This window comes from Salvelinus sp. IW2-2015, unplaced genomic scaffold (assembly GCF_002910315.2).
Source record: "Salvelinus sp. IW2-2015 unplaced genomic scaffold, ASM291031v2 Un_scaffold990, whole genome shotgun sequence".
NCBI lineage: Eukaryota > Metazoa > Chordata > Actinopteri > Salmoniformes > Salmonidae > Salvelinus > Salvelinus sp. IW2-2015.
In genome coordinates this window covers 425,800-437,228 of record NW_019942675.1, presented here as the reverse complement: position 1 = coordinate 437,228, position 11,429 = coordinate 425,800, and the positions used below count along the sequence as shown (strand labels likewise).

At 42.7% G+C, this 11,429-nt stretch overlaps 2 protein-coding genes across 4 annotated transcripts; one reads left to right on the top strand and one right to left on the bottom strand.

The window, feature by feature from the left end:
• Positions 1–2,805: 2,805 nt before the first annotated feature.
• On the bottom strand, positions 2,806–5,683 carry LOC112069343 (dynein regulatory complex protein 9). Of its 2 annotated transcripts, XM_024136659.2 has the most exons (4): positions 5,382–5,683; positions 5,074–5,220; positions 4,716–4,918; positions 2,806–4,375 (listed from the first exon to the last, which is right to left on the bottom strand). In XM_024136659.2, exons 2-4 carry the CDS (start codon positions 5,200–5,202, stop codon positions 4,336–4,338), a joined length of 372 nt encoding a protein of 123 aa, XP_023992427.1. In that variant the 5' UTR covers positions 5,203–5,220; positions 5,382–5,683; the 3' UTR covers positions 2,806–4,335. The 2 variants fall into 2 exon arrangements, with proteins under 2 accessions (XP_023992427.1, XP_070294616.1); XM_070438515.1 differs by lacking the exon at positions 5,382–5,683 and having other exon boundaries at positions 5,074–5,375.
• Positions 5,684–5,685: 2 nt separating this feature from the next.
• Positions 5,686–10,570, top strand: LOC112069340 (ribosomal protein L35a). Of its 2 annotated transcripts, none has more exons than XM_024136655.2 (5): positions 5,686–5,728; positions 6,268–6,307; positions 6,634–6,786; positions 9,238–9,382; positions 10,503–10,570. In XM_024136655.2, the coding sequence occupies exons 2-5, from the start codon at positions 6,297–6,299 to the stop codon at positions 10,524–10,526; spliced, it is 333 nt and encodes a 110-aa protein (XP_023992423.1). In that variant the 5' UTR covers positions 5,686–5,728; positions 6,268–6,296; the 3' UTR covers positions 10,527–10,570. The 2 variants fall into 2 exon arrangements, with proteins under 2 accessions (XP_023992423.1, XP_023992424.1); XM_024136656.2 differs by having other exon boundaries at positions 5,701–5,926.
• The last annotated feature ends 859 nt before the right edge of the window (positions 10,571–11,429 follow it).

Below are 11,429 nucleotides of genomic sequence, written 5' to 3'. Positions count from 1 at the left end.
GGAGGGGAAGAGGAGGAGGGGAGAGGGGGGGGGGGGGGAGCAGGTGTGAGGGAGAAGAAGTAGAGAAGCAGGGGGAGAGGAGGGAGGGGTGAAGGAGAAGGAGGAGGAAAGGGGGGGGGAAGAGAGAGGAAAGAATGAGGGGGAGGGGAAAAAAAGAGGGGGGAGAGAGGAGAGAAGAAAGAGGGGGGGGGGGAGGGGGAGGAGGGGGGATGATACTCCACTACACCATTGTCAAAGTCTGGATTGGCATACCATTTTGTGTACCTGCTTGCAACCAGGGGAATGGTTTGACAGTGGCCTATCCATATAGTCAAGTGTTCAAAGTCCTCTAATGCATGTCAAGGAAAAACATTCCGCATCTTGGCATTGCGTCTCACCTGTTACTGGCTTTTGGTGAGGGATTGGATAACTTTGACAGGGACCCTCCAGCCCAATCGCTCCACACTGTCGTACGGTTCTTCCCACTAGAATGTTTTTTCGGTCTTGAGCGTGCCCTGTAGGCTCAATAACGACAGCACTGCCCTCAGATACATTGTGCGGATAAACCATCTGGCCCAGACTAAATGTTCCTGCAAAGGCTCCAATGTGACTGCCAGCTTCAGCCTTACCGTGCCCACTCTTTCTGGCACTTCGGTTCCTTTCCATCTCTCTACATTAGCCAGCAGACGGAATTGTTTGTCATCTCCATTGTGTTCAGATGATGACATCTTCTACCAGAAGTCCCCGGTCATCTTCAGTTCCCTGATGAGGTGTTTTATCACGTTGCTGCCTAGAATGAGCTCATCACGTTGGCCATCCACTACTAGAACAGGGACAGAGAGGCTGCTGCCATATACAGACAGATTCAATTCACACACACCTACAGGCTTGGTCTTCAACCCCACACAGCCAACCAACACCTACAGGCTTGGTCTTCAACCCCACACAGCCAACCGACACCACTTCGGTCGGACTGAACAAGCCACTCTTGAGCACACCTGCTTTCTCAAGGCGTGGCACCACCGTAGAGCTCAATGTGCATGCCATAGAACCGCTGTCAATCATAGCGCTCACCTCTATAACATCCCCCAGTAACACACTAGTATAGAAAAGTTCATCGTTGTGGAGCACTCTGTGTATTTTGCATAATKACTTTTTTGCTCGAMTTMATTTCATCACAAACACTAGAATATATTGACTCTAAATCTACACCACTATCTGATTGGGGCACCTCACAAGACCCAGCACTTCCACCCACCCAGTGCGGACCAGCTAGTTTTCCTGCCGCTGTGTCGTGTTGCTGTTTGATGGGAGTTACCGATGAAGCGCGAGGACATTCTTGATGTGTGTGCTCAGCTGCATAAAAGAGGAAGCAGAGGTGGTGTGAATGAATGATCTATTGTGCTGTGATTTGCATCCCCACACACTTTGCATTGCAAAAACTGGTTCTCTCTTCTCCTGGGCCTCCTCTGGAAACGGTTATTATAGCCGCCTACAGGTTGCTGTGGCCTCTGTTCCAAGACCCGTTCAAGCATGGCAATCACACGATCCAGTGCCTCGGATGAGCCATTTGTGGGCTGCGGCAAGGGGTCCGGGCAGTTTGYAACAGCCGACMCTGGCCTACTTACTTCCTGCGTCAGTGTGGTGACCAGTGGGGCCAGCCGCAWGGGACGTGGMGCYTTGCACTYCCTCTGGTACTCCTCCAGCCTGCCATGGACCTCCGCAGCTGTCCACTCATGCAATGGTTTGCACATGAATATCAATGACAGCTCTGGGTTCGGRCAGTGCTTAATGAACATGACAGTCAGAACACKTGATGGATTGTCTAGCTCCTTSTTCTGCCTCTTCAAACAGTCCRSTGCCACCTCTATGGCCCTGTTCAGTCTGATCCAGTAATCAAATGGAGTCTCMCCTTCCAYTGGCAACGTAGAATWAACATCAGCTAGGGGCATGTCAGAGTTGATTGTGTCGCTAAAGTGAYGCTTCAGAATGTCAAAAACCGGTCTAGGGCCCTGGCTTAAGTCAACTGGGTTACTGCGTTGGCTCACTCTTACCACGTCACGTGCCCGCCCTGACAGCTTGCCCAAAACTTCATCTGACCTCTCCTGCCCACCATAGCCCTTCTTCTGCATGTACACTAACATGATCTCCTCCCACTCATGCACTTGTGCATTCCTCTGAACCATCCCCCCTGAAACACACTGGTTCCCTGACATCATTTTTCACCACTACATTTAGACTACARCTGGCCCCAACAGAAGGCAGTAACAGTTTATCTTCTGATGTATGGGGCGTGAGCATGGGACTGTTCCAAACTGCAGGGAATGAGTGAGATTCGGGAATAACACTTAATGTTGAACATTCTAGATAAGGCTTTTAAAGCATGTAAGCCTGTTATATCTATGGACATTTAGAAGATTACAAGCCTCAACATCCTGAGAAGGCTTGAGAGCTGGTTTGATATAACTACAGATGATATCAAATCAAATCAAATTAAAGTTTATTGGTCGCGTACACAGATTTGCAGATGTTATCGAAGGTGCAGCGAAATTCTTTTGTTTCTTGCTTCAACAGTGCAGCAATACAAAAAAAAAAACACACATGGAAACGTTCTGAGAAAATAATGTAAGAAATAACACCTCAAAGTTGTCTAGAAACAGGGTGACCGTGTCTAAAGAATACTATCTGATTGTGTTCTCTGCACAGCCCCCTTATTGGGAAAACATGAAGTAGTCCTACACTGTTGATCTTTATCAAGAAGTACATTACTGTAGGGGACTGGTTCCAGACCTTTTTCAGTTACTGTACCACCAACTGAANCAACCTTCTGTCCCACCCCATCTCCCATAGCCTTTGATTCCAAACAAGAGGCAATATTTTCACCTATTGAGTAACCTATCTGCTTAACAATGTCTGCCAGGAAATCCATAGACACATCCTCCTTCCTAGGATTAGGTGAAACTGGCTCGAATGCACTGAGTTGAGGTAGCTCTAAATCATGTGGAAGGTGCACACTAGCCTGCGTAGTTGGCCTGGCCAGAGGTGTGGAAGTAACTGGAGAAATAGATGCCCCCCTACCCACTGGCAGTGAAGGGTTAAACATGAAAACTCCCCTACCTCTCCCAAAACTTTCAATTTTTAAAATATCTTTTTTGTTTGTTTGTTTTGTTGTTGTTGTAAATATTAAGTGCCCCCAAAAAATAAAAATTATCACAATCAATATGAACACTTCTATAACATCAGCTTGAACATAATGCACTCAAAATAAAAGTTCAGTAGTGGTTGTCTAACAAGGCCAAGAGTCAACACAGAAAAGTAACAAGAAACGCCTTAATAAATAGTTGTCGCCACCRTGTGGTAGAAAATGGCATCACCCTCACGTTAATTGGCTTCCGAAGGTCACTAGCGTAACAGCACAATTACATCACTAAATAATCATAACATCAACACATACAACTAATAAACAGTATATTATATTCCCCACTCACTCATGCTACCAGGAGCTCCCTGAGAACTCCACTTGCGCAGAATACAAAACCTAGGCCTTAGGCGTGTATCAGCAACCACAGTACTTCTTGAAGCCGGGTCTCCGATCCCTCCACGTGACGTCCGGCGAAGACAAGAATCCGGGTCACAGCACCAGTGTAACCGATGTATAATGTACTCTCCATGCGTTGTGTTTTCACAAAATAAATAACTTCGGCCAGTAGTCCCAGTTGAGCATCATTTATTTCTGCTGTTGTTAAATGGGAAACAGCACGTTAGTTGTGCAGGGCTTAACAGTGTTGATGGCTGTCGATGGCAAAATCCCTTGCATCACATTTTCATACTGGGCCAACAAAATACAAAAATACAATACAAAATATAACATGTGTAAATACCTGTTGTTAAATGGGAAACAGCACGTTAGTTGTGCAGGGCTTAACAGTGTTGATGGCTGTCGATGGCAAAAKYTGTAGCATGAAGACAACTGTGTTAACCGTGGCTTATGTGACCATGACATCGGTGTATGCTAGCTAACACAATTATTTACAGCAATCATATGCCAAAGCACATCCCAGAAAGCCCTTCAATCCCTAACAGGTATCATATACCCACACATGTATAAAATCAGTAACGTACAGCAAACTTGTACACATTGTAAAATAGAAAATAGAAAACAGTATTCAGAACGTGACCTACCCCTTGCATCACATTKTCMTACTGGGAAGACCTGACGTTCGCGATCTCCCCCTATCTGCAAGCGGGGCCAATCACAACACCCCTTATTGTCATCAGAGTTGAACTAACCAATAAGAATGCTTGAACATCAAATACACATTTCTTTAGAGGCAAGTGGAAACATAACCAACCCTGTTACACCAACACATCAGCAATCACGTGAGCCACAAACTGACTGTATGCCAGGAAGACAGAGAGAGAGAGAGAGAGAGAGCATGATCGTTATGTATGAGGTAGATGGCATACAGGGTACTTTTTGGATTCACAGTTAATACAGTCTGCTCTGCACCTTGGAAATGTTTGACAAATGTAAACAATGGCAATGTGTTTAGTTCAGTGGTTGACCTGAAAAAGATCCCAATGAAAAGTTGTCTCGTGTGCATAATAAATCATAATACATCTCTGTTTGAAGCACAGAGTTGTGGGCTTCTATTTTATTAAATTGTCTGGAACCTAGCTCTGGTCCAAGTCGGAACGTGCACTAAAGCCCCGAACAAGAGCTATCTGGAACCCACCTGTCTCTCTGCACCTTGGCCAGGTTGTCAGGGGACAGTGGGTTCTCCTCTAGTGTGTGGTTCAGTTCCTTCTGGGATCTGTGCAGCTCACGGGTGTTATCTGATAGTCTCCCAGACTCTCTCTCAAACTGACGGGCTGCTTTCAGGTTCTGCTCTGCCCCTTTCTGCTGTTCAAGGACCTGTCCAATGTCGGCTGACACAAACTTCCACAAAAACATATGAATACGGGCTGAATAGGAGAAAATTACAGCTTAGATAGCAAGCATATCATTAATTTGCTAAAGACGCATCATCGCTTGAAAAAGCCAACTGACATTAGCTCCGCGTATAATGTTAGCTGAGGATAATCAGATAATACCTTATCAGCTTCTGGACGACCCCTGTAGGTGTCGGGCATGATGTGACCCAGCACTGACAGCTCTGCAGCACAGTCCTGGAGCACTGTACACACTCTGAGCAGCTCTACCCCAGACAAAGGAACCGACATCCTGATGGTCTGTGAACACTGAATTCGAGCGAAATTAGCCAAGCAATTTACAACATCACCTATCTAGCTAGCTACTAACGATACCGTTTTCTAACTGTGACATTTTTGTGTTAGAAAATATCCTGGGCAAAATGCTCAATAACACAATCAACAGATTCGTAGCTAGGTATATTTCTTACGTRTCTTCACGGAACGTGTTGAAGTTTACTAGCTATATTTATGGACAATAAAAGGCCAGTAGTTTAACTAGAGCATAGTTTAGCTAGTCTAGCAGCACACTTGGTAGTTTACCCCGGTTACCCTGGTAACGCACAACATTTGATTATTGTTTTCAAAAAATKACARATTCTTATCTACTTTGATTATTATGTTGTGTGAAACGYACGAGAATGCAATAAAGTGACAGTTGAATAGTTAGATACAAATAAATACATGTTTTGATTATGCGTTTCTGTCGTAACCGACTACGTGAATTTCCCAGCATTCCATTCCAACTTCCTTTTCCGCCATTTTTCTTACAGTGAAGGTGAGAATAACAAAAGGCCACTTTTATAAAATCGAAATTTCTATGTTATTAAGTCTACATTTGGCATAAATGCATATGTTTTCGAAGAGAAATAGAGTTAAACTTTCCATACAGTCTATTTTTTGAGTCCAAGAGGCTGTGATGAGAAAAATATCACTTGGATAGTTTTACGAAGTTGACAAGCGCTGGACTGCAGGGGTGAGGCGGTTCAGATGTATACACCAAAATGCATCTCTGTTTAGCATAATAGCGTATAAACGCTAACTAGGATACAACAGTATTCCCTTATTTTGTGTGTTAGTGGCTAAACGGACAAACCCTACCACAGTGGCTAGTTAGCCATGAAAGATCCAATGAGGACGCTATCTCGTTAATGTACTGAATTCATGAAGTATGTGTATCTAGCTAACGTTAGCCACATACGTTAGCGTTGTAAGTTTTCGTCTAAGTTACTAACTCGTACACTAGACCACATGGCAAGTCAAACCTACAGGCACGTTCATATCGAGACCATAATGTATTTAATTGTTTCTCATCAGGTTTTTCCGTGCCTGGAAGAAGACTCAAGATGCCAGGAAGGTGAGTAGTCAATGTTAGCCAGCTAACTTAGTTGGCGTTGTTGCCATCTGCCACGGTTAACAATACCGTTTTGTTTCAGATACTAGACACATTTGCAAGGCTGTACTTAACTTTCTTTAGTATGGTACTTTTTTGGAGGTAGTTAATACTGAATTTGAAATGTGTTTGTACAAAGTAGGAAGTACTTTTGTGCATTGGTTGATTCTGTTGAGTATTTAGGGTATGCAGTTGATCGACTGCTGACTGGATTACTCTGGCACCAGCATGTGGCACTGATGATGCACAGGTTGAGTGCTCTGGTTTATGCAGTCTTTTCATTTTCGCAGACTGTGGAGCAAGGCTATCTTTGCCGGGTACAAGCGTGGCCTGAGGAACCAGCGGGAGCACACCGCCCTGCTCAAGGTGGAGGGAGTTTACACAAGGGAGGAGGTTGACTTCTACCTGGGCAAGCGCTGTGCTTATGTCTACAAGGCTAAGAAGTAAGTTTCTCCATCTTCTGTCTCATGGCTAATTCACACTAATGATTTACCACAGTGTTTTAGCAAAAAGGTGGACTTTTGGGTTTTTGCCCCCATGGCCCGCCTCAAGTGCATCACTGGGCCATGGCCTCAGTGGACCTGCTCAGACTTGTGGCCACTGGTACTTTTCAGCTTGCATTTACATAACATTTAAATTACCATGGAAGCACAGTTACCCAAAAATAACACAGGATTTTATATTAACCCTTTAGACCCCAACACAATTCTAGAATGCTGCTGTAGATTACTTAAAATGTAAGATAAAGCTCATTTTCTTACACATTTCAAACATACATGGCTCAAGAACAATTAAGAAATTACAAGGGAACTTAGTTTTAAAGTGCATTACCTCTTTAATGACAGTTGTTAATTTGACTTAATTACTCACTCAAAATGTACCAAGTATAATATATTATACTTATGATTATTATTTAAGCAGTAAGACCAGGTATATGGCCAATATACCACGGCTAGGGGCTGCTAATAGGCACGACACTTCGCCATAAACCCCTGTGGTGCTTTAATTCTATTGTAAACTGGTTACCAATGTAATTAGAGCAATACAAATAAATGTTTGGTCATACGCATGGTGTACGGTCTGATACACCATAGCTGTTAGCCAATCAGCATTCAGAGCTTGAAACCACCCTGTTTAAATTACATATAAATGTGACCAGAAGATTATTTCCATGAGAGAGAGCAATCATTCGATCTCCACCGCTGATGTGCTCGTCTGTACCAACCAAGTTATCATGACAAGACCTGCTAATATTAGCTGTTTCACAGCATCAGACATCGACAACACTAAACAAATCTGCTGTTAACTTATTTCACACCTCGACATTTTCAAAGTTAAAGGACGTGTCCGAATCCTTATCTCCAACCAACATAGAGATACTGGCTCTGTCACAGTGAAAAGTCGTGTCTGCTTTGGCGCTGGCATTTTGAGTAATTAAGTGAGCTTTTTTTTCTTTCTAATGACAGCATACTCTGTTTGGCTCTGGACTGGCCGCAGCGATCTAAGGCACTGGTTCGATTCCAGCTGTATCACAATTCACCCCCCCCCCCCGCCCATCTACATGTACAAATTACCTTGACTAACCTGTACCCCCGCACATTGGCTCGGTACCGGTACACCCCTACTCATTCAAGGGTTTTTCAGAATAAAAACCTGAAACAATTTCTAAAGACTGTTGACATCTCGTGGAAGCCATAGGAAGTGCAATTTGAGTCCTAAGTCAATGGATACTGTAATGGCATTCAATAGAAAACTACAAACAAAAAAATAATCACACTTCCTGGATGGATTTTTCTCAGGTTTTCACCTGCCATATCTGTTCTGTTATACTCAGACAGTTTTGGAAACTTTTGTGTTTTCTATCCAAATCTACCTATTATATGCATATCATAGGTTCTGGGCCTGAGTAGCAGGCAGTTTACTTTGGGCACGCTTTTCATCCAGAGGTGAAAATAGTGCCCCCTACCCTAGTGAGGTTAATTGGGCTGCAATTTCTGAGGCTGGAAACTCTGAACTTATCCTCTGCAGCAGAGGTAACCCTGGGTCTTCCTTTGCTGTGGCGGTCCTCATGAGAGCCAGTTTCATCATAGTGCTTGATGGTTGTTGCGACTGCACTTGAAGAAACTTTCAGTTCTTAATTTTCCACATTGACTGACCTTCATGTCTTAAAGTAATGATGGACTGCTGTTTCTCTTTGCTTATTTGAGCTGTTCTTGCTGTAATATGCACTTAGCCCATATGTTAAAGACCATATTCTGTATACCACACCTACCTTGTCACAACACAAGTGATTGGCTCAAATGCATAAAATAAATTCCACAAATGAACTTTTAACAAGGCACACCGGTTAATTGAAATGCAATGCTGGTGACTACCTCGTGAAGCTGGTTGAGAGAATGCCAAGAGTGTGCAAAGCTGTCAAGGCAAGGGTGATTTTAAAGAATCTCAAATATAAAATATATTTTGATTTAACACTGCTAGGGTAGTAATCTATAGTGTCATCTGACATGTTTGATAGTGGATGTTAAATGTGTGGGTTATATTCTTTTAACCTAGACTAGTGTTGCCAGTTTACCGTATAGACGGGTGAGGTGTTTACCAACAGACACATTTTGTGGTTGACGTCACCCGTCAACACAAAGCTACTGTTTTCTCTATAGTCTTGTGCTGTGGCAGGCTTTTAGGGATTTGTAGGACAGCGTATTCTTCCCATAACTCCATTACTGTATTATAAAATGGTTATTATGCCTTACTCTAAGATGCTTCTCCCTTGTCTGGCCCAATTTCAAATGGATGTTTTTATAGAAGAGACACTTTTTTGGCGGAACGTTGTCCTTGTTTTAATGTAGTTCCGTGACAGAAGACTGATTCTGCTCACTCTTCAATCTCATCAGGAACACAGTGACGCCTGGTGGCAAGCCCAACAAGACGCGTGTAATCTGGGGCAAAGTCATGCGCGCTCACGGCAACAGTGGAATGGTGCGGGCCAAGTTCAGCAGTAACCTCCCCGCAAAGGCCATGGGACACAGAATCAGAGTGGTGAGTAGTACCTTCAGCTGCTATTCCCTGATTAGCACAGTTTCTTCCTGGACCTGCAGACAGTCCAGTTTGTTATAGCCCTTCACTGTCTAGTAGTGGTCCCCCAGGGGTGGTTGTGGAAGCACTGCTTTTTTGCACTGTGCAAGGTTCCAGCCAAAGCAAATACAGCTCAAAGGAATTTGCTGCAAACCAACCGTATAGAACAATTTTTTATCCCTGCACAAGCGCACCTGATTAACTTACTCAGCAACTCCAAAGACTTTTGATTAGTTGATTCAAAGGTGATTTTTAGGGCTTGAACAGCAATGTCTAATATCAGAGGTACTTTAGGAAGGAGTTAGTCTGAATTTGGAGTAACTTGAACTTTTGTTAGTTCAGGGAACATCCATGTAATTCTGTGTGATCACCTCTTGAAACTGATTTTGTGAGAGGGAAAAGGCATTCTGTTCGGTGGTTTGATCTTTGGATGGAAAATCCAAGAAATGGTACTTTACGCAACATCCTTAACAGATAACTTGAAGAACAGCAAAATGCTTAATTTCCCAAATTTGGTATGTTCAACACATTATTTTTTGAGCCACCTTTTGAGGTGGTATTCAGACATTTCCAAGTGACTGGTTGTGTATGAGGGCAGCTGTGAGAGAAAAATAAACCCACCATTTTCAGATGTTGGGGTGGTGCTGGAGGCCTGAAAGGCACTTCGCCTTCAGGCATATCGGTTTCCTTAAATATTTATCTGGCAGTGTTACGCCGTGTGACACTACTTATTGTTGCTGTTCATCTGGGTTGTGGGGTGAAACAATGTACTACTGAAGCTACAAAGGCTTTTAGGAAACTTACTGCTGAAAAATGAAACATTTGTTTTTCTTAATAAGTTGATGCTAAAAAATCACAAACCTTTCATAAGTTATATATTTTTAATCTACTTAATGGATTGTTTTTAGTGATAAGAATGTAGGCCCTATTTTAGTACTTAACTTCCCCCTCATGGCCACTACATATTGGGCAAGTGCCCATATGAAAAAACATCTGGAAGTGCCAATTCCCCACTCAATGTATGTTTGTGGTTTGTATCGATTTGGTGCCTATGACCTCACTGCTCTCTGCTTTTGTCTTTCAGATGCTGTACCCGTCTCGTGTGTAATTTACTGTTTTTGTGTACATACAATAAACAACTCAGTTCCACAATTTAGTGTTTTGTGTTTTCTTGGCGGTTGGAGGGTGGGAATCATCACTGGTCTCTACAGTAGAATGACAAACTATGTTATTTTCAGGAATTTACCATATTTATTGTTTTGTTAACCTTCTTTCTTGACCAGTGAAATGTTATAGTACTATTGTGCTTTCTGAATTGTGATGGAATTTGAGGGTGTAACTCCTTGTTTTTAAGCAAGGGAAATAATTTTATATTGCAAATAAGTTATTCATATGTACAGTTGGGTAACAGGGTCTCATTTCTTAACCTCTGGGATTGCTGCTTCACAGTATTAGTTCAAACCCTCAAATGTTTTAAGCCTGACAAGAACTCTTTATTGCACAGATTGAAATTATGTTCCTCAGTGTTTCAAAGATTGTCAAAAACCTACAAAATATATTGACCAAAAACATGGATGTCCAAGATTCTTTATGGGGGTGCCTAACCCCCCTACCTCAAACCTCTAGTTTGCAATTGGCCCCTGTGCTTAATTGTTTCAATATGACAATTCAATAGCAACCTTTTTTTCACTGCCTTATTGCACTGCCTACGTTGCTGTGCAAGACATTTCAGTATTTGACTTATCTTCACTCCTACAATTGACTTGGCACACACTTTAATTTTAAATGCACTATTGCAATCCACATGCACTGACCAGCTTTATGATGGCGTTCTTAGCAAAAAGTCCAGCAACTAAGTCAAACGACATGTTCAAAAGGTATACATATGAAATTATTATGAGGAGAAAACCAGTGCATAAAATCAAACTACAAGTGTATTTCCATGTGTATGTGAACACTGGAATTAGAATGCATGGAAGTGACCAAGAGAAGACTAGCAGTGAGCATCAAC

Excerpts from the sequence above, each read along its gene's own strand:
- LOC112069343 (XM_024136659.2), bottom strand. The coding sequence starts at position 5,202 with ATGTCGGTTCCTTTGTCTGGGGTAGAGCTGCTCAGAGTGTGTACAGTG. Across the intron at positions 4,919-5,073 it reads GTCGTCCAGAAGCTGATAAG|TTTGTGTCAGCCGACATTGG; the intron begins GTATTATCTGAT and ends TTTTTGTGGAAG. Across the intron at positions 4,376-4,715 it reads GCCAAGGTGCAGAGAGACAG|TCAGTTTGTGGCTCACGTGA; the intron begins GTGGGTTCCAGA and ends CCTGGCATACAG.
- LOC112069340 (XM_024136655.2), top strand. Across the intron at positions 6,787-9,237 it reads TATGTCTACAAGGCTAAGAA|GAACACAGTGACGCCTGGTG; the intron begins GTAAGTTTCTCC and ends CAATCTCATCAG. Across the intron at positions 9,383-10,502 it reads TGGGACACAGAATCAGAGTG|ATGCTGTACCCGTCTCGTGT; the intron begins GTGAGTAGTACC and ends TTTGTCTTTCAG.